This window comes from Abrus precatorius, unplaced genomic scaffold, assembly GCF_003935025.1.
Source record: "Abrus precatorius isolate BTA unplaced genomic scaffold, Abrus_2018 Scaffold10, whole genome shotgun sequence".
Lineage (NCBI taxonomy): Eukaryota > Viridiplantae > Streptophyta > Magnoliopsida > Fabales > Fabaceae > Abrus > Abrus precatorius.
In genome coordinates this window covers 18,555,132-18,583,120 of record NW_020874292.1, presented here as the reverse complement: position 1 = coordinate 18,583,120, position 27,989 = coordinate 18,555,132, and the positions used below count along the sequence as shown (strand labels likewise).

The 27,989-nt window shown below is 30.4% G+C and overlaps 1 protein-coding gene across 1 annotated transcript; it reads left to right on the top strand.

Moving 5' to 3' along the window:
* Positions 1 to 1,804: 1,804 nt before the first annotated feature.
* Positions 1,805 to 27,589, top strand: LOC113851988 (receptor-like protein 15). Its single transcript, XM_027482252.1, has 5 exons — positions 1,805 to 1,889; positions 24,686 to 24,760; positions 24,887 to 25,036; positions 25,119 to 25,265; positions 25,422 to 27,589. The coding sequence occupies exons 1-5, from the start codon at positions 1,805 to 1,807 to the stop codon at positions 27,587 to 27,589; spliced, it is 2,625 nt and encodes an 874-aa protein (XP_027338053.1).
* The last annotated feature ends 400 nt before the right edge of the window (positions 27,590 to 27,989 follow it).

Genomic DNA, 27,989 nt, shown 5'->3' with positions numbered 1-27,989 from the left:
AACCTGAGTGGAAGGACATTGGAGTTGTTGAGTCTTCCATTCGACCGATACCCCGTGGTTCCTTGAGAGTTCCTACACCTTCTTCTGATGAGGTTGGACCTTCTACATGACACCCTTCACCACCACCTCCACTTGTTTCTTGTTCACTGCCACCCACCATCAGATGGATTGACAGTGATCCTGATGACTTACCACTTCTTCTCGCCCTTAACCGATGCATGACTAGCCTGATTATGATAGAATGGAATCCGACCTTAACAAAGATTCTCTTCCTTTGAAATTTTATGTATAGATTAGTTTATATAGTCATGGGTTGACACTGCTCATAGGACTTTAGTTTTGTTTATTTTGGAACACTATACTTTTTAGGGGTTATTCTGTTGTTGCACTTACTTTTGGACAGTTTGGTTTGGATGATTTACTCATTTTCCTTTTATATAATTATACGCTCATACTTCTCAAATTCAATTTTAAAGTCTTGTGATATTAATATGCTTATTTTGTTGTTTGATATGATGTTATGTTTCAGATGTTTAAAATGAGAAGTAGCTGTCATGAGCCCTCGTTGAGATAACATAAAAAGTTAAGTACATGATGATACTGTGGAGAGATTGAAAAGAACCATATGTTGAATTATTATTCCTCCAATTTTTAGGTTGGTTATGATTATTTATTTCCACAACTTGATTGAGTTTATTGGTTGATTGATATGGATAATGTTGAAATGATCAAGAGGAAAATTTGTGTTTGACCCTGAAATGTGCCAACCTATGATGATGAGACATGGAAAATTTCAGAATGATTCCTCTATGATATCATTCGAGGACGTCAAATGGATATGTTATGATTTTTATAGGTGTGATTACATGTATACATATATGTTCGCGTATGTCTTGTTGAGATTGTTATTGTGACTTGATGATAATGATGTAAGAACCTTAGTGAAAATTAGGTGTTACAGCGAGAATCTCCTCGCTTCAGCGAGAGTATTAGTTGGGTCAACTTTATCCACTTCTCGCTGCAACAAGACTCCCTCACTACAATGAGAAGGCTTCCAAGAGCCTAATTTCTAGATGGTCTTCCTTGCTACAGCAAGAAATTCTGCACTAAAATTCTTATCTCTTTCATACAAGGGCAACAAAATTGAGGGTGTTACAAGTGGTTGACAATCATGAAGAAACTGGCATTGTATTTAACCTAAAAATGAACATAGTGAAGTGTAAAGGTGAAATGATATGCCCTAAGCTCTTCTCGATTAGTTTATTATTAAAAGCTGCATTATTTTAATTTCTTTTAATTAATTTTATATTTAAATAATTGTTTTATTTAATTTTGCATCCTTTAAGTTCAAACAATTAAATAAAAAAATTATTAATAATTGGTAACAATCCTTCTGCGACTATATTTTGGAAACTTATATTTTAGAATACTTTTATTACTTTTCTACAAATAAATTTGCCCACGAATAAAAATTTCTCAATCTACTCATAAACATAAGTCACATTGATTGTATCATGTTAATTTTGCATGTTCTTGTTCTTCCTTTCTTTTTTTTTTTATTTTTTTCATACCAATTGGTATTAAGAGCCTTTTTCTTCAAGGAATAGTTCCAGTGATCAAAATGTCTTCTTATAAATTTGATATTGAGAAATTGAATGTATCAAATGATTTTGTTCTATGGAAATTGAAGATAAAAATAGTTCTAGTGCATTAGGGTTGTGAAATGATGCTAAACAGTGAAGAAAAATTGCATGTGACTTTCACAGATAAAGGGAAGAATAAGATAGAGAAAAAGACGTATAGTATGACTGATTTGAATTTAACCGACAAGGTTCTACAAGAAGTGGTTGAGAAAAAGTCAACTATGGGAATATGGAATAAGCTTGAAGGTAGATTTCAAAAGAAATCTTTAACTAATCGGTTATATCAGAAGCAATGTTTATATGCCTTGGATGTTTGAGAATATGTCATTGAGATATCATCTTGTCAATTTTAACTAAATTATCCTTTATTTTTAGCGTGTCAAGGTTAAAATTGATGATGAAGACCAAAATATTATTATGTTATGTTCTCTGTTGAAATCATTTGAACATTTAATTGATTCTATGTTGTACGAAAAAAATAGTATCAATGTTAATGACATAAAACACACAGTATGCAATCTAAGGAATTGAAGAAGTGGGTCTATTGTTATATTATAAATGTTATTAGTCTTATAGTTAGTAGAGGTAGGAGCATAGAAATAGAAAATAGTAGTAAGAGTCATTCATGCTCTAAATTGTGTGAAAAATGGTAAAATATTTTTACTATAAATAAAAAAATAATAACTAGTTACAGTGGAAAAGTAAAGACAACAAAGTTAAAGTCAATGCAACTGTCACACAAACTAATGCAACTACTTTTGTAGATAATTTGGATGAAAAGGACGGTAGAGATGTTTTGACGTTCAATATGAACATCAATGCTTCTTATCATATGACTTTTAAGAAAATATTGTTCACTTATTTAAAGAGTGGAATGACAATGTGAAGTTAGGAGACAATAAAGAGCTTAGTGTGAAAGGGAGTGGCTTGATGCAAATAAGGATGTATAATGACATTATCAGAATGTTCAATGCTTGGTAGGTTTTTGATTTGTAAAAGAACTTAATTTTTGTTGGTACCGATAAATAGAGGTACAATTTTTTGGGAAAGGATGGACAAATTGTGATTTCTAAACATACTTTGGTTATGATGAAAGGAAGATAGTAACATGATATATATATATATATATATATATATATTATGTTGAGAAATTTTGTTGAAGGAACAATGTCAATATCTTATTCCTTAGTGTAACATACTAATAATACATAATTGTGACATTGTAGATTAGGGCATATGAGTGAAAAGGGACTGATAGTGTTGAGCAAACAAGGATTGTTAGATGGAGCAGTGACTGGAAAATTGAAGTTCTTTAAGTCGTGTGTTATGCACAAGCAATGAAGGCTTAAGTTAAATAATGACAAATATGTAACACCTTAAATTTAATTTCAGTAAATAAGGAATTTTTAAAAAATTTTGAAATAATAAAACTTCTATTTTTAATCCAAGTTTCGTCAAACATTTCAAAATAAAGAAAGGGGGTTACAATTTCATTAAACAGCTGCTACAGGACTTATTCAAATACAACAGTTTTTAAAATAATATTCTAAGTCCTATAGCAGTTCCATCCACCCCTTCACTGAATCTGGTGCTGATCGTCTTGATTAACTGAAAAATGAATGTAAGGGTGAGTACTCTACGCTACCCAAAAACACACAGTCAGCATAAAATCTCACCTCCAGCACATTTTCACTACATTAAATAAACACAATCACAGGCAGCATAGTCACACAACTCATGTCAATTCAACACCGATACATTCACGACATCGGCAACATTTCACATCCATAAGTACAATATACAAACCCATGCATACGCATATCAGCCACACTCACTATAGTACTGTGATCACAGATTTATAACATGAATGGTCACCAGTTACCCCCGCCTCACGGATACCACGTGGGCAGTCACGGGTCGCTCAACAAAGGTAGTGGTCAGAGGTCTAGTCAGGAAGAGAGTGTGTGACTTGTGGTGCACCCGTTCCACAGTTGGTGTCACCACTACTCCCTCTTCCCCAAGGTATTTCTACCGTCCTCATCTTCCACACCCCCAATGTATTGCTAAACCATTCATAGCACATTACAACGGCGTTAATACACCCATTCACACATATATTTCATTCACGCATACCACAATCATGCTTACACACAACACACAGCCCACATTGCATTTCACAACACACGGCACACAGCCTACAATTATCGTTTATATTACACAGCCCTTGGACACATTTTCACAATATTCATTCAAATATATGGCAGAAATGCCCATACTCATTCTATCACACAACATTTACATACAATCCACATCCATCGATTTCGGATCAACACACATAATGTTCACATATCATGGCACGTGGCCCACATTACATTTCTCAGCAATTTCCTACCTACTAACTTAGCCACAACACAATATTCAGCAAAATATCAACAATTCATGCACAAAAGATTAGGATAGAGTCCCCCCTTACCTTGGATTGAAGGCCCACACTCAGATTCGACCACGGACTTGCTCCCTTCACAAATTTCGGCCTCCAAGCGTTCCCCACACGAATTCAACTTTCAATCAAGCTCCCGAACGGCTTTGAGGGCAATTAATTGGTGGAATAGTGCTTTGGGTATGAGAGGATCCAAGGGATTTCGAAGGGAGAAGGAGAAATAATCCTCCCCGAACCCTAACCCCCTTTAAATTCTTTTCTGGCCGCAACACTCTCGCTACAGTGAGATATTCTCGCTACAGCGACACGTTCTCACGCTGTAGCGAAAATATCAGACAAAACTGCACCCTGATTTTTGCAGAATCTTGCTACAGCGATACCCTCTCGTTACAGTTAGACTGCACCCAGAAATGCACCCCAAACTGTCGCTCGGTCGCTACAGCGAGACGTCTCTCGCTACAGCGAGAAGGCGACAGTTTTGGTCCTTCTTCCCAAGGCCCTTTCGCTACAGCGAGAACAACCCAGTATTACACCCTGCACTTAGCCTATTTCAGCCCTATCCAATCATGCATACATATATATATATATATATACACACACACGTCTACAACATACATATATGTACATATAATCATACTCATTACACACAAAACAACATCATTACGCATCCAATGTAAAATTTCAACATCCATTTATACTTATACACACACACACACACACATATATATACATTTATATTTATATAAATAACAATAATTAATATTACAATATTCGGGGTGTTACAAAATACACTTCTATAGAAATCTTACAGTATGTTCATTCTAATTTATGTGGTTCTTCTTCAGTGGAGTCACATGAAAGATGTAGACATTTTATAGAATTTATTAATGACCACTCTAGAAAGGTTTGGGTGTACTTTTGATGACTAAGGATGAGGTGTTTGAGTGGTTCAAGGAATCGAATAGTATGATTCAAAAGCAAGCTAGTAAACAAGTCAAAACTCTTAGAATAAATAAGGTGTTAGAGTTTTCCAATGTGTGATTTGATGATTACTGCAAAAAAGTGGCTATACCAAGAGCAAAAATACACCCCAACAAAATGGTGTTACTAAATGAATGAATAAAATACTTCTACAATCTGCTATTTGAATATGGTTAAACGTTAGTATTTGTGAATACTAAATTTTTTTCAAAAATTTTTATATTTATTTTTAAAATCTAAATTTAATTTTGCTTTACCCAAGGAGAAAGGAATCAATTTTATTTTCAAGAAAATAAGAAATATTGAGAGAAAGCATTCTAAACATAGAGAGAAAAAAGAGGAAGTAAAAGAAAGCAAGAAAGAGGTCCAAGAACTATGGTAAGTTCTCTCAGGCATTTTATGAATTTTTCATACATATTCAAGTACATTCACACCATGAATGTAAGTTTCATACAATAAAATCAAACTCAAAATGTATAAATAGTAAAAAATCATGCAAAAAAATTGAAAATAGCAAAATGTCGTCAGAGCTTCACCAAAGCCACCCTCATTTTAGTGATCTCTGTAATATCCTAATTTTTACTCTCTCAATATTCATGTATGTTAGCACGATTTAATCTTTTTCAAAGATAATTCAATACATTTTGTAAAATTTTACGATGTTGATTAAATAAGTTGAGATAAAAGTGCTTATTTTTTTTTCGTTAAAATAATTCGTCTTTGAATACATGTTTGATTTATTTTTGAAAGATGAAATTTTCTAATACTTTGAATTATTTACAATCTCTTAAGTGTAATTAATTTCCAAATTTCTAACACACCAACAAAGGTGGTGTAGTGGTGGATAGGCTACTCCTTTCTCTTGGACTTAAAGGATTTAGGTTCAACTGCTACCAAGTTTAAATTTGATTTCAGATTTTTAGTGTGTGAAAGGTCCATGATGCCCTTGCATGCAAAACATAGGTGGCAATTTACGAACATGCATAACATGTAGGTGGCAAAATTATGTTATGCATGATATAGGTGGCACAAAATGTCATTCCAAGTTCTTTTGTTTCTCTTCTTCCTCCCATAAGCTCTCTCTCTCTTTCTCACTCTCGGTTTCTTTCATCTCTCTCAACTTTCCTCTTCATTTTGCAGCAACTTTGTGTTGGAAATCACCATCATCCACAGCCAAAACCTTGGACACTTTCTTCTCCATGACACCTCCTCCATGAAAAAGCATGAAGGTTTCTGCGTCCAACCATTGTGTGAGTCAATTTTTACCATCTGAACATATTTTGTTGAGCCTAACCTCTGCATATTTGTATTTTGCAGTGAAAAATCTTTCCAACTCAACTTGTTTCACCCAAAACAGACATCAAATCATTGAGTTACAAGGAAAACGGTAAAGCCCCTCCTTTTTCTGCGTTTTCTGTGTTACAGCAACAAGGGAGACTGATTTTTATTTTTCTGGCATCTTAACCTTGCATGCAATCATTCCTTTATGATCCCCATGGAATTTCCTTTCAAATGCAACTGGTTTCACTCAAAACGGACATCAAAATCACAAGTTATAGTGAAAATGGTGAGACCTTTCCTTGTTCTGCGTTTTTAGTGTTTCAGCAGCAAAAGAGATTAATTTTTCTAATTTCTGTGATCTCCAAAACCTGACATGCAACCTCCTATGTGTTCTTTGCAGAATTATCTTTCCAATGGTGTATCTTGATCCAATATCGTTTGCCCCCTTAATCGGCTAGAATACGTGAGGACCTTTGTTTTTACGTTTTCTGCAGAAACAGTATAAAGAAATAATTTTTACACCCTATGTACAGAGTTTTTTCAACCAAAAAAATTTATTTTCATAAACTACATGAAAACAGCTTTCTAACGCATATTTTTATGTTAATTTTGGACTTCGTTTGAATACTTTACGAAATGAATTACAAAAATAGTGCAAAGCTGAAAAACCTACATGAACAGCAGCAAAGTTTGATTTTTCTGCACTTCCTTGTGCATTAAAACTTTATTTTTAAAATATATTTTGATCCATAGGATCTTAGCTTTCTAACAAAATTTGCGGATCATGATTTGGACTCTGTTACACTTAATTTTACAAACATTGCGCAAATCTGAAATTTTCCAGTTTTCTGCAACAAGTGCATGGATGTTTCTGAATATTTAAAAATACTAGCTCTTGGCCATTTTGGCTAAAAGGATTCCGATAGACTCCTCTTTGAACTAGGAACACAACGAATCAAGAAACTGCAAATTCTGACACTAGAAAGTCCAAGAAAAAGAACCTGCTGATTACCTCACTCACCAAGGTAAGGGGGAGGAGATATTTTAAGTAAACAGTAAGAAAGGAAATAAATCAAAGAAGGTTGTCCCTTAACCCTAAAGTCTAGAACACATGTATTAGGAGACATGTGCTATTTGAATTACATGTTAACATTGTTAAATATTTACTTGAGACTTTTGATGTTTTAAAATATAATTATGAGTATATTTTGATTATAACAAATCTCGATCTTTGGTTGAGAATTATTTTACACTTGATGTTTGAGTAAATATTATTTTGTGAAAATTATGAATTATTTTAAGTGAACTATTTACTCAAAGCTTGTCGAAAACCAAAGATCAATTAAACAGAATGCTTTATTGAAATGTCCAATATGAGTAACATGCTTGGTGTATTTGAACAGGATATCTTATGTGTTGTGCTCTTTAAAAATATCAAGTTTGGCACATGTGTTGTGTAAAGCACTAAGAATATGCATATAGGCATATGCAGGCTGAGTGGGCACCATTTGTGAACTTGAGCCCTTTGAGGGTAGGAAATGCGTGATGATACGCTGAGAGTAAATTGGTATGTAAGTATATGCGCTCTAAGGAGTTTGGCCATGGTTGCAGCTCTGACCTTGAGTTCAATAATTGAATCTAATTACCAAAAGTAAACCTTTATGAAAATTTTGTTCTATTTCTTTTTGAAAATAAATGACTAGTGTAACTCTAGTCGGGTAATGGTTGGAACTCAAGGAAAGAGACGAAGCTAGTGAGCTTGGAACACTTAGAGAAAGTGCATTGAGGCAGGGGGTATAAGTACTTGTCAATTCTCTACATATATATGGTTCTGAATAGTTGATAAAATGATGTAAAATCTTGAATTTGGCCAGCGCCTATGTGCGTGATTAAGGGAGTGAAACTCCAAAAGTGTGCATGACTATTCAGAAGGCAAATGTGTGTGAAATCCCACTCTCCTGTGAAGGAAGTCACGAGGTTATTTTATAACTGTTATTGGTGAAAGATAGGGAGGACCTCGACGTCTAGGAGATTTAATGGAGTTGGGTGACTTACCAATAGCCCTATGAGTATCCTGGCCCCGGAACTCTGGCTAGGAATCTCCACACGATGCTCCTTTCTCCTGAGACTTATCTTGTTGGTCGAGTTAGATCGGTCGGTGGAGGTTCGAGTCCCCACCATACATGCGAAATGTAGGACGGCTAGTGAACCTCCCAACAACTTCCGAATAATAGGATTGTTATGGATCTAGAGTCGCATAAGCATGAAAATGAGATTTTACAAACCAAGAGTTATCACTTGCATTAATCATGCATCATGTAATTAGACTTGCATTTTGTTAGACTGTAAAAGTTACAATGGCATTAATGTGATGTATGCTCGTACTTACTTTGTTTTGTTTTTTTTCTGAAGGATATTTACTTGGAAATATATCTCACTCCTTCTTTTCTTTACCTTTGTTGAAATATGTTGTGGTGTTGGACATTTTATTTTAGTGGTCACAGATCTTGAAGATGACCTTTCTTTGTCTTATTCTCCACGTTGAGCTTAATTTGAAGATGATCCTTTAGATACCAAGGCGATAGAGGAGGACCCTTCCAAGGAGTCATGACTACTAAATAGTCATTTCTTTTGTTGTTCGTTGCTAGAGGACTCCACCTGCTATAGGATGGAGAATTCGATATTTTATATTTTATTTTGGTAGCTTGGGTGTAATGTACTTTGTTTTGGTACTCTGATGGTCGTGGATTGTGTTTTAAGATTCTTGGATAATTTACAGTTACTTTGGATAATTATGGGATTATTTATATGACCAGGTTTATGTTATCAGTTATCTCCTGATTTTTATTTGTATGAAATTAAATAGGCAGGAAATTGGTTCTTCAATACATACAGGTAATGAATGTGAACTCTGTGGGTTTGTCCCCTAAGAGAATTCTAGTTGATGTGATAAACCATATGTTGTATCTCATATTATTAGTAATTGGCTCATGAGTAGGTGAAAAAGATTGGAGTCCATTTGTATAGTTATGTCAATACATGGTATGGCTATATTATTCAAGTGGTACTTACTGATATTATGATTTTCTAAACTATAAGTAAATGAAGAAAACAAAATCTCATAAGTAATTATTAGTAATAAGAGTATGTCATAAATCTTTATAAATTGTTGCCTATCAGGTGCATAAAGAATCAAGATCTATGTCGTGACCGCGTGTTACCTTAAAATATATTAAAAAGCAAGTTTCTCAATACTCAAGAATGATATTGGTATCCATAAACCAGGTTGAATAATCCTATACACATGTTAAAAGAAAAAAAAATCCCATTTGATCCAAGACTCTTAATAGCAATCTATATACATTACAAATCAAGTTATCTAAAAGTAGTAGGATTGTCGGGTCTCGGTCTTCATAGCTGTTACAATCTCCACCACACACTCTCTCTCTCCCTACCTTTCTTTCTCATTTTCTCTCCCTTAACCCATCACTTCCCAACTCTCCACTATTAAAACGATTTTTCTCCACTATTTCTTTTCCTCTCCCTCAACCCACCATTTATATCCATAGAAGTTCCTCTCCCTCAACCATGAACAACCCATTTTCTCTCTACCTTTTGCTTGATTCTTGCCAAGGTGTGCAAGATTTGAGGTGCCTCTCTTGCATTAGTAAAGTGTAAGGCAAAAGTTATCACCAACTAATCCTAATTACATATAGAGGCTAGGTGAGTGCTTGAAACCAACTCAAGGCTTGACCTTTGAGGGTTCGTGGGAAAGATCAATAAATGACACTTTTTAGAGCTCTTAAGAATAACATCTCAATGTAGATAGCATCCAAATGTCTCTTGAAATCTATCTTCCTTGTATATAGTTTCTATGGGCAATGGTTCCTTGAAGCGACATGGTATAACAACATTTACTAGATGTTCAATGAAAGGGTGTTGAAATTCACATAGAGCTATAAAGGGCCACATAGCCCTTTCAGAATGAGGTTTGGCCTAATAGCTATAGTCAAAGTTAATTGAATGTTTCTCTAATTCTAGGGGAAAGTTTTCGTCTTGGTAGTGCCTAGGCTAGGTGAGCAATGGCTTCGAGATAGAGAATGCTCCAAATTATGAATACATCATTCCAAATCTTTTGGGTCATAGAAGGGTGGTATGGTTAGGATGCTCTCTAGATCTTTTAAATCAACACCTATAGGGGCTAAACAACAACGTCCTCATCATTCCAAATCTTTAGGGTCATGGAAGAGATCTACAACAATGTCCTCATTATCAACTGTCTCTTCTTGGTGGATGTCGCAACCGGAGGCACGATGGGACGGCTATAACAAGGAGTCGCCACCAAAGTTTATTAAAGAAAAAAATATTAGAAAAACTTTTTAATAAAATAATCTTTGAAACCATGTTTGGGCTCAGGAGTCGTTTACGCGTAGGGAAGGTATTAGCACCCTACAACGTCCGTTAATTAAAACGGTTACTTTCTAATTAATTGTGTAAGAATCATTTCAACTTTTTAAAAATTATTTATTTCATTTTAAAAGAAAATTATTGATGTTTTTTTTTTTTTATTTGTCATTTTTTTTTAATCTTGTTTCTCATTTTTAACAATTTTTTTTTAAGTTTTAATTTATAAATATTTTTTAGAAATACAATTAAAAAAATTTGAATTAAAGGAATGAATATATATATATATATAAATACTATTTTTCTTTTATTTTCGTATTAAATAAATTTAAATAAAATATGACATGATTTTTTTATTTTTTTCTTAAAGTAAGATTTCTTTTTTCTTTTTTTGTATTTTTTATTTTTGAACAAAGAGCTAAAAATCTAATTCAAATAGAGAAAGTGAAATATTTATAAAATATTATTCTTTTTTATTATCATATTAAATAAATTTGAATAAAAATCAACTTGATTTTTTTCTTAAGTAAAAATTCATTTTTGCATATTTTTTGTTAAAAACTAAAAATTAGTTTTAATTGGAAAAATAGATTATTTACAAAATATTATTCTCCTTTTATTTATTTTAGAATGGGATAAATTTAAACAAAATTTGAATTTAATTTTCCTTCTTTTTTTAAGTAAAATATTCGTTTTTATATTTTTTAATTTTAAATAAAGAATTAAAAAATTAATTTAAATTAGGGAAATAGATTATTTAAAAATATCATTATTTTTCTTTAATTGATTAAATTTAAACAAAATTTAATTTAATTTTTCCTTTTTTAGTAAAATATTCATTTTTATTTTTTTTTTTAAATAAATAATTAAAAAAATTAATTTAAATTGGGAAAATAGATTATTTATAAAATATCATTTTTTTATTTTTCATATTAAACAAAATTTAACTTGATTTTTTTAGTAAATATTTATTTTTTATTTTTTTAAAAAAAACATAAAAATTTAATTTGAATAAGGAGAAGAGATTAATCATAGGATATTATTGCTCCCTCTCTCTTTTTTTTTCACATTTTTTGCATTGATAAAAATAGTCTTAAAACATTTTTTTTATTTTATTTACTTATTCCCTTTTTTTTATAAATAAACATAAAAATTTTGTTTTCTTTTTTATTATTCTAAATTGCTCATAGTTTAATTTTTTTAAAATAATTGAAACCTGAAAAAAATAAAAAATAAAAATTTGGACTTGACCGGTCATGTTCCCGCTCTTACGTATCCTCTGTGTGTAATGTAGAAATCAAAGCTGTCACGTAGTTCTTTTAAAAATTAGGTTTAGATTAGTTTCAAAAGTGTTATTTTTTTTTTAGCTTAATTCTTACTTTGTTATTATTTTTTGTAAATCTACTCTTGCGGAGTTTAAGTTAGTACACGACTACTCAATAAACCCTTACGATCCAAACGATGTTGAAAGTGGATCCACCACTCTATCAAAATTACTTGGCTGTTGCGTAGATTTAAAAAACTCTTGTTTTTATAACCAAAATGTCTTATTAATATTGGATTATATATATATATATATATATATAATAAGAAATAAACGAGAAATATATAGAACAACAAAAACAAAAACAAGAACAAACAAAAACAACAAGAAAATAATTATTGTTCGATTTAGGAATTAGTTTTTTTTTTAATTTGCAAAGAAATTAAAATTTTTAAGATTTACAAAGAAAGAAAGAATTTTTAGGGTTTGGAAAATTTAGACTTTTATAATTTGTGAAATAGTTAGAGTTTAAAAAAAGGCTATTTTTTAGGTTTTGTAAAAAAGAAATACTTGAGATTTTTTCAAAAAAAAATTATTTTTAGGGTTTTAAAAAAAATAACTCTTTTGGGTAGAAAACATTTTAGGGTTGGCAAAAAGGCAAAGCAAACAATGCCCCTTTTTTTAAATTTTTTTAGGGTTTGGGAAGATTAGGGTTTGCGAAAAGAGACAATTTTCATTTAAAAAAATGATACATTTAGTGGGAACAGACAAAACAAGAAAAAAATAGAAATGCAAGCAAAGTGCACATAATAAAACAAAGAGATTTTTGTTTAGAAATAAAAATTTAGATTTTTAATATGAACAAAAAAAAGAAATGAGAGCAAAATAATAGATGAAGTGATATTTCATTTAGAAACAAAAACTCGAGATTTTTAATATAAACAAAATATACAAGTAGAAACAAGAGCAAATAATAGATGAAGTGATATTTCATTTAGAAATAAAAATTTGAGACTTTTAATATAAACAAAATATACAAGGAGAAACAAGAGCAAATAATAGATGAAGTGATATTTCATTTAAAAACAAAAACTCGAGACTTTTAATATAAACAAAATATACAAGCAGAAACAAGAGCAAATAATAGATGAAGAACAGGGCACAAAAGGAAATCTTACTTAATTTGGAGAATTTATCCTTCAATTCTTTTAGTTTATTCTCTCTGTTGACCTCGGGTGTGCCTTGATATGCTCTCGGTTAATTTTCTTTTAGCTCTCTCCTCTTTTTTCTTCGTTTCCTGAGCTCTCTCTAGGATTATCTCTTTTTTTTCTCCCTATGCTCTCAAAGTGTCACGTAAAAATATAAAGTGTCAAGGTTCCTCTCTAAAGACCTAAGCTTCCTATTTATAGCCACACTTCCTAACCCTAGATCCTATTTTATTTATTTATTTATTATTTTTAAAAAAAAGGATCCACCTTCCTATTTTTCGATGGCCACCTCTCACATTTTCTTTAAATATCCCATTCACTTCCCTTAAAATCTATTCACTAATCTACTAACCTAAATATTTACATATTTAAAATTTAAAATTTAAAATCCTAATCTCTTATAGACCTAAAATTTAAAATCTTATCTAATTTTTATTTTATTTTTATTATTTATGTATTTATTTATTCATTTATTTTTTAGATGGGACCTGAATAAAATTGGGTATTCACAGTGGAAGGGAGGGTTCTGGTAGAGTGGACGAACAAGAGTATAAAAGAGATGATTGGCTATATAAACTAGGTTCTATTGTGCTTTAATTCTCTCTAGTTGATAATGTATGTGCTTCTTGCTAGGTTTGATAATAACTTTAACATTTCCTACAGATGGTGTCAATTTTAAGTATCAGAGTGTTGAGGGAAGCCTAAATAGTTTGTACTGATGGTTCATAAGTGATTGATGAAAGTTGTTGGAGGTCTCTCACGATGCTTTGGTTAACTTAACAAATTGTGTTTCTGCAAAAATAAATAAAGAAATAAATAAATAAACTCTAATGTCCAAGTCAAGAAAATTTGGCCAAAGCAATGTATAATGTATAACAAATGAGGATAATGTACGTAAGCCAATAAATTCCTTTTTTTTATAGGGTTTAGGGTTTAATATGGATGTTTATACCTTCGACTGAGAATGACTAATATGAGATAAATGAAATGTGTGTGTTTACATGCCATTGATTGATGTTGAATAATATGAATGGTTGGAAATATGTGTGAATGACATGTTAGATGTGAACATGGTCATGTTTGAAATGTTAAAAAACTATGAATGGTTCGGCGATATACTAAAGGTGTGGAAGATGGGGCAGTAGAAATACCTTGAAGAAGAAAGGGTGGTGGTGACACCAACAATGAGCGTGGGTGCACTATAGGCCACACACACTCTCTTCTTGACTCGAATTCTGACTAACACCTTTGCTGGGAGCTTAGTACCGCACACGTTGTATCCGTGAAGTAGGAGCTATCCGGCAACCATCCATGGTGTGAATTGAGTAAGTCCCTGAGGTTAAGAGCATCAGGAATCTGTGATCAAAGTGACACAGTGAGCATATGTGTGGCTGTGAAATGATTAAGGGTGTAGTGAGCACACCTGTGTGTGGATTGTTTGATGGTGTAGTGAGCACACCTGTGTACGAATGAGAATGGAATACTTAAATTATTGTTTTATGTTTGTTGATGAATGATATGAGTTATGTTGAAAATGTGTAGAAGCATGTCAGGTGAGACTCTATGCTTGTGTGTGTTTGATAGTGTAGAATACTCACCCGTACATTTATTTTTCATATGACCAAGACGATTAGCACCAGACTCAGTAAAGGATGAATAAAACTGCTACAAGACTTAAAAAGTTATTTTCTTTGAAAACTCTGATGTAATTGAACTAGTCTATAGCAATGATTTGATATAAATTGTAATTCATCCTTATTTTGAAATACTTTATTAATTTGTGTATTGGGAACCATTTGAATGAAGATTTTTATTATCCCCCATTTTGTGAAATTTATTTATTTGAAAAATTAAAATAAGGTGTTACATATTACATGGAACCCAAGGTAAAATTTGTACATAAATGTTTTATCAATTTATAATACATGGCAATAGAGTAGTTACACATTAATATTATAAATCAATGCAAATATTGTATTATCCACTTGCTTAATTTTAGATAATTTTTTTTTATAATTTAGCATGATAATAGAAAGTAACAACACATAGATTTACATGAAATTATATCGATATCATACACATATAAAATAATAAAAATAATGATATTAATGACTAAAAAAATAAAAATAATAAAATCAAATTATATATATATATATATATATAAATTTGTTCTTAAATTCATTTATATCTATCTCATATAATAATAATAATAATAATAATAACTCAAAGAATTAAACATTAAAATTTAACTACTAGATAGAAATAAAATAAGAGTTGATACGTTAAAAAGTTTATTATTTTATTATTATATACATAATAAAAAATATCTAAATTTATAATAAAATAAAAATAAATGTTCAAATAAAACATCAGAATAAATAAAATAAACTTACATATAAAGTTAACAACAACAAATCTATTTTAACACTTATACTTAAATACAAAATAAATAATAACAATTCATATTTTCAAAGAATGAAACACCAAATTACATGAACAGAATAACAAAGTAAAAAAATGCTAAAATTGAAGATTAAAAAGTAAAAAAGTGACCAAACATTAACGTAAATGAATAAATGTAAAACATGTACAAGTAAAAGTAAAAAATGTGTGAGAATGGGAATGATTAGATAAAACATTAAATCACATACCAGCTTTTTCACTTTTTATATTTTTTAAAAAAGAAATAATTAGATATATCCATAAAAATTGATATTTGCAATTTTGTTCTCGTGCCCTCAACAGCTTTTTGATAGAAATGAAAAAAAAATATTATTTCGAGTTTACATACGGTCAATGTTCAATAAAGCTGAGAGTAAAATATACCCATTTCTCTCAGAGAGTTTGTTGCAAAAAAGTCTAATGGAGACAACGGAATCGAGTCGCGGTGGAGTAGCTTTTTTGTTTCAAAAGTATTAGCTTATTGAAGTTTCAATAGTTATTAAAGATGATGATTTTTCTTTCTCGTTCTTCTTGGCTAAGTGCTTTGCTCTCTTTTCTCTATGTTGCTTCCCCTTTTTTAATCTAAGATCTCCTCAAAATATTTTGCTCTATCCAAAAAACTTCTTCCCTCTGAAAATTTATTGCCTCTTTCTCGCCAAAAAAAAAAAAGCTTGTTCTTTCTTTTCTCATATTTCTCAATTTTTTAAAAAATTTTACCACACTCAAAAATTCTCCCTCTCAGATCCCTCATTGATATATATATATATATATTAATCCTCTTTTTTCGTCATTGGAGTTTAAGAAAATGCCAAATTCAAGTTTTTTTTTTCATAAATAAAATTACTTCTTAGTATTGGATATAAACTTACACAGTGTAGGACTTTCATTTCCAAAAATCAATCCCTCTTGTTTCAAAGTTTTTCATTTTTCTATAAAATAATTTTATTTTTTAAAAATTTATAGGCAATTCTTGAGAGGCAAAAATTAGTTTTTACAGTCAAATATTTGATATCAGGTAACATATTTTTTCATGTAAACTAATAAATTTTTTATGCATTATATGAGTATTATTAAAGTAAATTATATTTAAAAATGATATTTTATATGATTATTAATAATAAGTATTATAAATTAAATAAATAGATAAAAAATTTAAATCAAAACAAAATTTGAGAAATTGGATTGGCTTGGAAATTGGCATTTGAATTACTCCGATTTTATTGTCTTCAAAGATTTGAAGAATCTCAACTTGTCATCAAATTACATCGTTGGTTGTGCAGCAAATGAAGGTTATTCTCACATAAATTCTATATCCTTCTGATTATTATGTTTTCAAAGTGAAAAATTGGAAATGAATCTCTGTTACAGTATAACCATCGTTTCCACTTACTGAAGCAGGGTTGGAAAATCTGCAAGTCCTTGACTTGGGTAATAATAAACTGAATGATGCTGCCAGCATTCTCTCTTGTTTGGATGGGCTTTCGTCTCTTAAGTCTCTCTATTTATCTTCTAACAATTTTAATGAAACTTCAGCCCACGGTGAGCCCAGATAATTTCATTCTTAAGAAATAATATTAGTCTTTTTTTAATTCATTTACTTAAAAAAAATTTCACATACACAAAAATTCGAATATAAAAAAATAACATATCACACATAATATCATATATAATATTTTTGTTTCTCAACTTTTTTAATCTATTTTGTATATGTTCATCCGAAAAATTCATCCCAAATATAAAGGGGACATGATATCACCGAATGGTAGAAAGAAAGTTTTCCTTTTAAACATTTTTTGTTCTATTTTTCTAATATTTATTGGATTCTTCCACAACCTTTCATTAGCTTTTGAAACACTGTCATCAAAGTTGCTTAATTTGGAGGTCCTTGACGTAAGTTACAACTATTTGACTAATGACATTCTGCCTTCACTGGAGGGGTTCACTTCTTTGAATGAACTATATTTGTCTGCAATTGGATTGGACTCGGATCTTCATATTCATGGTAGGCTAACTTTCTTTATTTTGTTAACGGTAAATTACATTTTTTACCTCCTTTTAGCTTCATATATATATATATATATATATATATATTATATATGAGTCTCTAGTATCAAATATATAAGTCAATATAAATTGAAATATGATGATAAAAAATATAAGTAAATTTTAATTAATTTTACATTATTTAATAAAATTACTTTCAAAATATTTTTTATTAATTTAAATTTTAGGTTAAATTATAAATTTATTAATATGATTTTTTGTTCCTATGTCTATTGATATGATTAAATTATAAATTTAGTATTAAAGTGAATGTTTTTGAATTAGTTCTTATTGTTAATCATGTGTTGACAGTGTTAAATAGGTGAATTAAAATGTATAAAAAAACTTGTATAAAGCTTAAAATGTAAGATTTTTACTATATAGAATAACTTATAAATAAGTGTTAACTATACTAACAAATTATAATTTTTAAAAGAATATTGGATACTAAACTTGCTTAAAAGTGCTTTTATAATTGTTTTCAAAATATACTTGATTCTTCACTCTATATATATATATATATATATATATAATTTTATAGATTTTTATTAATCTCAATTTTTAGGATTAAGTTTAAGAATCTAAATGTTTATTTTTTTTAATATAATTAGTTGCTTAAATTCAGTTTGAAAAAACTGAAATTAACATTTTCTTATTTTATATTTTTATCTTTTATCATAACTTTAAATGAATAAATAACTTATTAGCATTAATATTTTTAATATAATTTTTATTATGCGTCAAGTACAATATTAAAAAAAACCTGTTTTTTGCTATATAAAAAAAATATTTAATATCTTTGATATTTGAAACAACACAATATATAAATTTGTTTAAAGATATTAATTTTTAGTATCTTAAAATTTTATAATTTTTTCATTCAATACCTTATTTTTCTCTACAAATTCATATAGTTTTTTTTTCTAATTAAAATACATATTTTTTATTATAATAAACAATTTTCTTTATACAAATTTCTATTATAATTAGTTGATTACATTTAGTCTTAATAGCTGAAGTTAATATTTTTTCATTATAATTTTTACTGTACATCAATTATTGTAGAATAGTTACAGTATTTTTTTCTTGATAAAAAATTATAAATTTATTATATTTAGAATACAAAACTATACTAGATATAAGTTTTAAGTCCTTTAAAATTTTTATAATTTTTTATTTGGTACTTTTTTTTTAATTTCTGGTTATTGTAGAAATTAAGTTTTTATAATCAAAACTTAATTTACAAATTAGTTTCTGTATTTAAAATTTATATTTTAATTCTTATATAAGTTTTTTCTTTTCACATTGTGGTTTCTTCCATATTTTATATTGTCAACGTAATTTTAAATGACAATGATTATTCTAATTACTAATATAAGGAATAAATTATAACTTTTGTGGTACAGATATCAAATTATAAAAATATGTTGTATAATGTTTAAATTTATAATTTAACTCAAATTTTATTTTAAATAACTTTTTTTATTCTTGTGGTATAACATTAACAATTATATACAACTTCTAGAATGAAAATAAAAAATTATATTGAAACTGTAATACCCTCATTTTCTTTATTTAAATATAACAAATTTATATGGTGGATAAAAAATAAATTTATTTCTATTCATAGATTTACTAAGAAAATCAAGACAAAATTTTATATTTCTTTCTTGTGAAAGCTTTATAAAATTTCAAAAGAGTCACGCTTCCAAGGATAAAATTTTTGAAACTTTGAAATAATCAAATAAAACTTAACATTACTTTTAGTAAATTATTTAGTTTATTTTAAATACATATAAATTTTAAATTTCCACTAAGAACATTTTCAAAATATTCTTTACAATTAAAATTTGCTCAATGATTTAAATTCTAAAATCTGACATTAAAATCATTTACAAACTTTAGTAAACACAATTTATAATTAGATAAAACAATACAATTTCTCAAATGGCTTTAGTCCCTACAGAGCAGTTTTTCTTCTAACATCCCTTGGATTATGATCCAAGGACAAACCAGACATTTTTATCTTTTCACTTTTATTACCTGAAAATATTAGTAAGGACGAGTATCTCCCACCCCACTAAATCTCTTGTTAACAAGGACAAGATAATTACATGTTTATATACATAATACTGGAAATATTATTTTACATGGATTTGTATCAGCAATGACACTCAGTCACCAAATCACCATCACAAAGGAGCACACATGACAAACAATCAATTATGTTCACCACTTCAGATCATGCATATTTTTACTGATTAGCACGTCATAATACATGTATTATACCACGTCAATCGATATGTCACAACACGTGTCGTAATCGCCCTCGTCGATGTATTACAACACATATATCATAACAACATCAACTGACATGTTACAATGCATATATCACAATTGTACAATCTCTATACTACTTCATACACATCACACTTTCACATTTATTTCACATTCACATTCAATGCCCCTGGGATCCCGTGAGGACTTCACAGTTTAGATAACCACTGGTTAGCCGCAATAACACGGATACACGTGTGCCTCTCTAACCCCTTTCAGCAAAGATATAGTCAGAAGTCTCGTCAGAAAATAAGTGCGTGGCCTGTGACTGCCTTCACTTTCAATAAATCAATGTGCACACGGTCACAATAAGCATTCACCACCCTTATTTTTCTAAAATTTCTCAAATCTTCTCCGGACTCTATACCCCAAGTGTATCTTTGAGCTATCTAAGCTCACTACCAATACCTCTCACTCTTTTTCACACCCTTTTATAGGGCAACGTGTCATAACACGTGAGTCTTGACCAAATAACTTGGTGTATTACAATACATATATTACAAGTACACCCCTTGAGTTGTATCGCAATACCTGTATTCCAATCACATCCATTCATCTATCCTGACTCCCGTATTATAATAACTTTTTCCATCATTTCATTTAATTCATTCACACGTGCTCTCATTGCACTTAACTACGCTCACTGTGGCACTATGATCATGTCATACAGACAACTTTTCATTTATTTAAGAATATTCAAACACTCTTATCAATAACATGGTTTCACTTATTTGGTATATCCAATTATCAAGCAACATAAATATATCATGCTTCAAACATCATAACATTTAACAATTTACAAAACCACCAACCAACTCATTCATTCACAATACTCTAACATTTTTCATTACAACCTAGTTCAACCAATATCTGCATACCACAATCATCAACAAACACTCGATACAGAAAACCTTTAAATAGTTCATACATCACACAGATTAATATAATGTGTCGAAGGTCGAACACCTCCAGACTTAGTCCAATCGTACGATTCAACATGCACATCTTTCCAATAATAATAATAAAGTCTTCTATCCTAAGGTCTGACATAATCCATTATTCCAAAAGCATTAAACAACATATTTTGACTACTCCTATCAATGTCTACTTAGTAAAATCCTAATGTTCCTCGAAGACCCTTTTTATTTAGAGCCTTTATTACAATTTACATTTAGATAGTTATTAAGTAGTTAAGGATTCCCCATTTGAACTACCCAAGAGAGGTTAGGGTTTGGGATTTACTCTACTTACCTTGGAATGAAGACCCTTCACAAAATCCACGATAGACTAGCTCTTCTCACGAATTTTCGTCCCTAAAACATGGAAACCCCCATGAGAAACTGAGAATACAAGAAAGAGGGATGAGAAACCAAAAATTCTAACTCATAAACTTACCTCCAAGCGTCCCAAACTTAACTTCAACCTTCAATCTAGCTTCCAAATGACTCTGGAGGCAATTTAATCGGTAAAAACAGGTTGCAATTAGAGAGAATCGAATGGATTTCAAAGGGAGGGATGGAAAATGAATTTACTGAACCCTAAACCCTTCAAATACTCCTTTGATCACACACACTCGCTACAACGACATATTCTCGCTGCAGCGAGGAGACACCTTCTTTCGCTACAGCAAAAATCTCAGGGGAAACTGGTTTCTGCAGAATCTCCTACAGCAAGACTGCACCCAAAAATTTACTCCTCAGTGTCGCTCTCTCGTTACAACAAGAAAACCACAGTCTCACTCTCTTCTCCCAGGACTTTCTCGTTACAGCGAGAACATCTCAGAAATACTTACTTAATCTATTTTTACATCTAATCACAATGCACAATCAACATCCACATTCATCTCACGTATACACATGTATCCACTTCATGCATTCACACCACCATCTAATACCCATCATCATCACATACTCAAACATACAAACACATGAAAATTTCTATATATATATATTTACATATAGTAATTAAATATTATTACAAAATCTGGGGCGTTACAAAAATTAGTTTTCATGGTTTAAATCTCCTCTTGAATTTATTTTTCTTCTTTAACATTAACATTGTTTGTTTGGTGGCAAAGACAAAAAGGAATGTGATAGTTTTTTCTATCTTAGTTTACTTTTGGTGTTTGTAACAATAAAATATAATAATTTATCTTGTTGAGTTATATATTCTAGCTTTATAATTCAAGTTTTTATCCTGAATAGGGGATGAGTTATAGGAAATACGAGGATAGTATAACTTTTTTTTCTACTACTTTATTACTTATATTTATGTCATCTTTAATATTTTGTAAAAAATAATTATTTAAAAATATAATTTAAATACTTTTTATAAAAAAAATTATATGAGCATTTTTAATTTTTTTTATACTATACTCATTTTATAAAATAGAAATCTAATTGTTTTAAAATTTATTTTTATTTAAATTATAATTTTTTGCCAAAATTATATTTTAATTGTAAAAAATTGAAGAAAATTATTATGATTTAATAATAAAATTTTAATATTATATATAGACAAAAGTGTTTTTATTTTTTAATAAATATTTTTATTAAAAGTCAAAATTTTGAATTAAAATGTTTTTTGGAAAACTATTTTAATTTTGATAAAAAGACTATTTGTCATTTAAATATAATTTATATCTTGTTTTATTATTCTTTATTTATTTTAAACATTAAACAATATGACATAATTTTATTCTTTACTATCTTAATATACATCAAACATTTGAAATGATAAATTTTTTTATATCCTATTTTTATCCATCTTGCTGTCATTGCATAGAAATTTAAATCATCAGCTAATATTATTTAATGCTAATAAAAATGTTGAAACATCTTTAAGTGATTTATTTTTTGTGCAATATACATTATATAAAGGATATATTATGAAAATAAATTTATTTTTTGGTAATATTAAGAACATTAGATTAGATTAACTATTTTTTAATAAGCACAATTTAATTATTTTTTATTCATATTTAAGAGTAGAGACATAAAAGACGCACTGTAGGAAGGTTAAGTGATACAAAAGAAGAAATATAATTAAGGGTTTCAGTTATATTAAAAAATAATATAGAAAATAAATTGAGAAAGCGTGAAATGAAAAGGGATAAAGGGTAATTTAACCTTTCGTTGATACAGCCAATTAATGTTGATTTTTATACCTAGCAGGTTTATGCTCCATGTTGAAGAATCTTGAGGTACTTGACTTGTCCAAAAATAACTTTGTTGACTGTGATATTGCATCTTCTCTTATTGGGCTTTCATCCCTCAAGTCTTTAAATTTAGTAGATAGCCAAATGACTTCGAGATCAATTCTAAGTATGTCACACTGCGCATATTATAAATCCTGTTTATTTGTTTACGGTTGAACAATATGTGTAACTGTAATGAGTACATACATTGCTAGATATATCAAAACTGAGGTCTCTGGAAATCCTTGACTTAGCTGTCAACCAATTGAATATGAGTATCCTGCGGCATTTAGGTTCGTTGACACAATCCATTATCCACGGGACTATGTTCTTTGTTCTTATTGAGTACTGATAACTGAAAGTTTACAATTTTTTATTAGAGAATGATGGATTTGCATGGCCAACCAAGTTACAATTCCTGGGGTTGAGTTCAAACAGTTTCAGTAACAAAATACTTTCATCTCTAAGTGGGCTTCGAAATCTCAAACACCTTGATTTAAGCAGTAATCAGCTCCAAGGATCGTTAAATATCAGTGGTCAGTACTGCTTTTGATTATTTATAATATATATGAAAAATAATTTCTTAGAATGGTGATTGCAATTGCTACTCAAAGTCTCAAACCCGTTAACACAAGTTGCAACAACATTCACATCGATTGACCTTCCTTTTCTATTGATGATTTCTTTGACAAATTCAAAGATCTGTCCCCTGGACAACATCTCAGCGATAAAAAATATTACAAGATAAGAAAATGGCTCAGGGGAAGAAGACTTGGACTTGACCCATTGGCAGCAGCAATGAAAGAATCTTGGAGAAGAGAAGGGAAATAAGAGGAGACTAGGAGAGATTTGTTTCTCAAAACTAGTTCAAAAATAACATCCCTTCTCTTGTAAAGAGCTCGAAAATGCTTGCACAACATTGATTCAGTTCTGGGTTGAAAAGAGAAGGGAGCAAGGGCATAGGCGGCGTCTCCTCCAATGTTGGAGCAGTCAGAACTGTCCTACTGAGAGTTGGAGAAAGGGGGAGAAGGATTTTGGTTAAGGGCTTCTATGTCATTTGGTGTTGCTTGAAAAGGGATTTTCGTTTTGAAGGGTTTTTAAATTGAAAATTCAAAACTCATTTCATATTAGTTCTCTCCTTTCTTTTCGAAAATTTTGCTTAAGCTAACTTGTTTCACTTAAGCAAATTCATCAAATTAGAATTTAGCTGGTCTAAATTCCTTTTTTTTTAGCATAATTTTGCTTAAGCAAAAATGATCTTAAGGGAACTAAATAAATTTTCAAGCATTTCTTCCTGGTCACAATTTGCTTAAGTGAGCGAATTTAGCAAGTTTGAATTATCAATCTAATTGATATTTATCTTTCCAACGAAAATATTTGTTGTGGTATCTTAAAAACAAACACACATCATGATATAATAATCAATTTTCTATTTAATTGTAGCAGGATTATCAGCTTTGAACAGCTTGAAGATTCTCGATCTAAGTGATAATCAGATCAATAGTTTTGTTGTCCATCAAGGTGTTTAATCAATTAATATTAAAAATCTACTTGTCTGTTTGTTGATGGAGACACATTTGCCTTGCCATATTCACCTTAATTAAGACATATTTGCATTTTTAGTTAACCCACCTTACATCTTTTCAGGTTTCAAACCTCTAAGTAAATTGGAAGTCCTTGCCTTAGATGTGAATATGATAAATGGAAGCATGTTGAGGAAGTCGTTAAAAGCCTTCACATCTATAAGGGTGCTTTCTCTGAGTGAAAACGAATTTATAGGAACAATTGTTGCTGAAGGTACTAATAGTTCTTAATTTATCGGTAAATTAACTGATAATTTGATTTCTTTAAGGTTCCTTTTATTTTTAATTTTGTGCAGACTTTCGTGACCTAAGTTGCCTCGAACACTTGACATTGGAAAATTCTAAGATAGAAAATGTGTTTTTTGAAAGTATTGGGGAATTGACGTCTTTGAAAGTTTTGACTCTTTCAGGATGTGAAATAAATGGCACCCTTCCTGATGCTGGTAAATTAATCATTTCGGCTATTAGAATACCTTTTTATGTTATGCATCACATCTACAGAACTATGTCCTTTAGTATGTCGAAAAGTATCTACATCCTTTTCATTTTGTCCTTTTTCAGATGGATTTTTTTTTTAATTTCAATTTTTCATTTTACAGGTTGGTCTAAGCTCAAGAAGCTGGAAGAATTAGATTTAGGGGAAAATGAATTTGAGGGTCCACTTCCTTCATCTTTTGTTAACATGACTTCTCTTCGAAGGTTGGAACTTTCTTATAATCACTTCACTGGAAATTTTGATTCTAACCTTGCAAGCTTTACATCACTAGAATATTTTGGTTTTATAGAAAACCAATTTGATGTTCCTGTTTCTTTCAAACCATTTGCCAATCATTCAAAACTCAAATTCATCTATGGTGAAGGAAACAGAGTAATACTAGACTCACATCCTAGTTTGCAAACTTGGATTCCAAAATTTCAATTACAAGTCCTCAGTTTGTCTTCAACAACAGTGACTAATTTTCTCCCACTCCCCCATTTTCTTCGTTACCAATACAATTTGACTAGTCTGGATTTGACTAGTTGTAAGTTGGAAGGAGAGTTTCCGAACTGGTTGTTGGAAAACAACACAAAAATATCTGAATTTCTTGTTAGAAATTGTTCTTTTACAAATACTTTCCAATTACCATCACATCCCCTTCCTAACATGAGGAGAATTGATGTGTCTGATAATGCAATAACTGGCCACATACCTAGCAATAATATAAGTTCAATCTTTCCAAATTTGCAATTTCTAAACATGTCTATAAACAATATCCAAGGTTCAATTCCTCATGATTTTGGCCAAATGAACTTACTAGACACATTGGATCTCTCAGACAATCATTTGTCTGGAGAAATGCAGAACATATCTGGGGATAAGTCTCTGCTCAATTTTCTGAAACTTTCAAACAATAAATTAGATGGATCTTTGTTTCCTACTTTGTCAAATTTGAAGCATTTGGAGCAGTTGTATTTGGATGGCAATAGCCTTTCTGGTAGCATCCCAAGTAGCTTTCCCAACGCATCATTGTTGGCCTTGGATTTAAGCAATAATCATTTAGGGGGTAAACTACCAAGGGTGATAGGCAATTCATCAAACTTAGTGGCGCTTTCATTGTCTAACAATCATCTTGAAGGATCTATTCCAACTCAATTTGTGGAACTTCAATCTCTAGTTTATCTAGATATGTCAGACAACAGTTTCACTGGTTCTGTACCATCTTTTGCTAATGCTTCGGCAAGGTTCATTCATTTGAACAACAATAGGTTGAGTAGCTTGTCAAAAAGGATGTTCGGAGAAAGTTCTTCCCTATGGATATTAGACCTTAGATACAACGAAATAAATGCCAACATACACAATATGATACAAGATCTCAGTTATTCAGGGGTGAGCATTCTTCTTTTGAAAGGTAATCTCTTTTTAGGGAAAATATCAAAGCAAATATGCCAACTGATTGATTTGACTATCCTTGATCTTTCTCATAACAATCTTTCTGGTCCAATACCAAGTTGCTTGGGCAAAATGCATTTTGAGAATGAGAACCCTGTGCAATCACAGATGATATTTGGTGGCTTCTATGATAGAGGTAAAAACTCATTGCCTTATGTCCAAGAGAAAGTAAACTTCACTACAAAGGAAAGATCCTACAATTATACAGGGGAAATCCTTTCTTTTATGTCTGGAATTGATTTATCCTACAATAAACTAAGTGGGAATATCCCACCTGCTCTTGGAAACTTGACAAAAATTCGAGCAATGAACTTGTCCCACAATTATTTGACTGGGAAAATTCCAGCTACATTCTCCCATTTGGTACAAACAGAGAGTTTGGATCTATCTTTTAACATATTAAGTGGTCAAATTCCTTCTCAATTAAGTGATTTAACCTCTCTTGCCATCTTCAGTGTGGCGCATAACAACTTATCAGGTGAAACACCAGAAAGGAAAGGGCAATTTATAACCTTTGATGAAAGAAGCTATGAGGGTAATCCTTTTCTTTGTGGACCTCCACTACCAAAAAGTTGTTATCCTAATGAACAACCACCTGTTATTTTACCCAATGACTCAAGTGTTGATGGGGACAAAGGAGGTTTGGTTGACAGGTATGTTTTCTGCATAAGCTTTGGTGCCTCATACGCATCAATATTGTTGGTAATTGCAATGACTTTGTACATGAACCCTTACTGGAGGCAAGCATGGTTTTACTGTATGGAATTGGTCATCACAAATTGCCACTACTTTCTCGAGGACAATTTGTGTAAGTTTACAAATTTTAAAAATACGTAACATTTCATCTTTTATGTCTAGAATATCTGTTTTATTGCCTGCTCAAGTGTAACTCAATAAACTAAGACATCAGCCTACTCCTTGTGGGCTTCTTATGTAAACTAGATATATATAAACTTCAAGTCACAAATATATTAGACTTCTTTATGTGACAATATACAAACATTTTTTACTTGTTACTTGCACTAATATCCTTTAATTTCTTCTAACAACTCAACAGTGGATTTTATTAGGTTTAGTTTTTATTTAATCAAAATTAAAATTAAACATTAAAAATTAGTTTTTAGGAGTTAATGGTTTTTTCACTCTTAATTTCTCTTCTAAAATGTGATTCAATAACAACCAAGTAAAAATTTCTAAACCTTCTTTGACCTGTTTCATCTTTAAATTTTATTTTTTT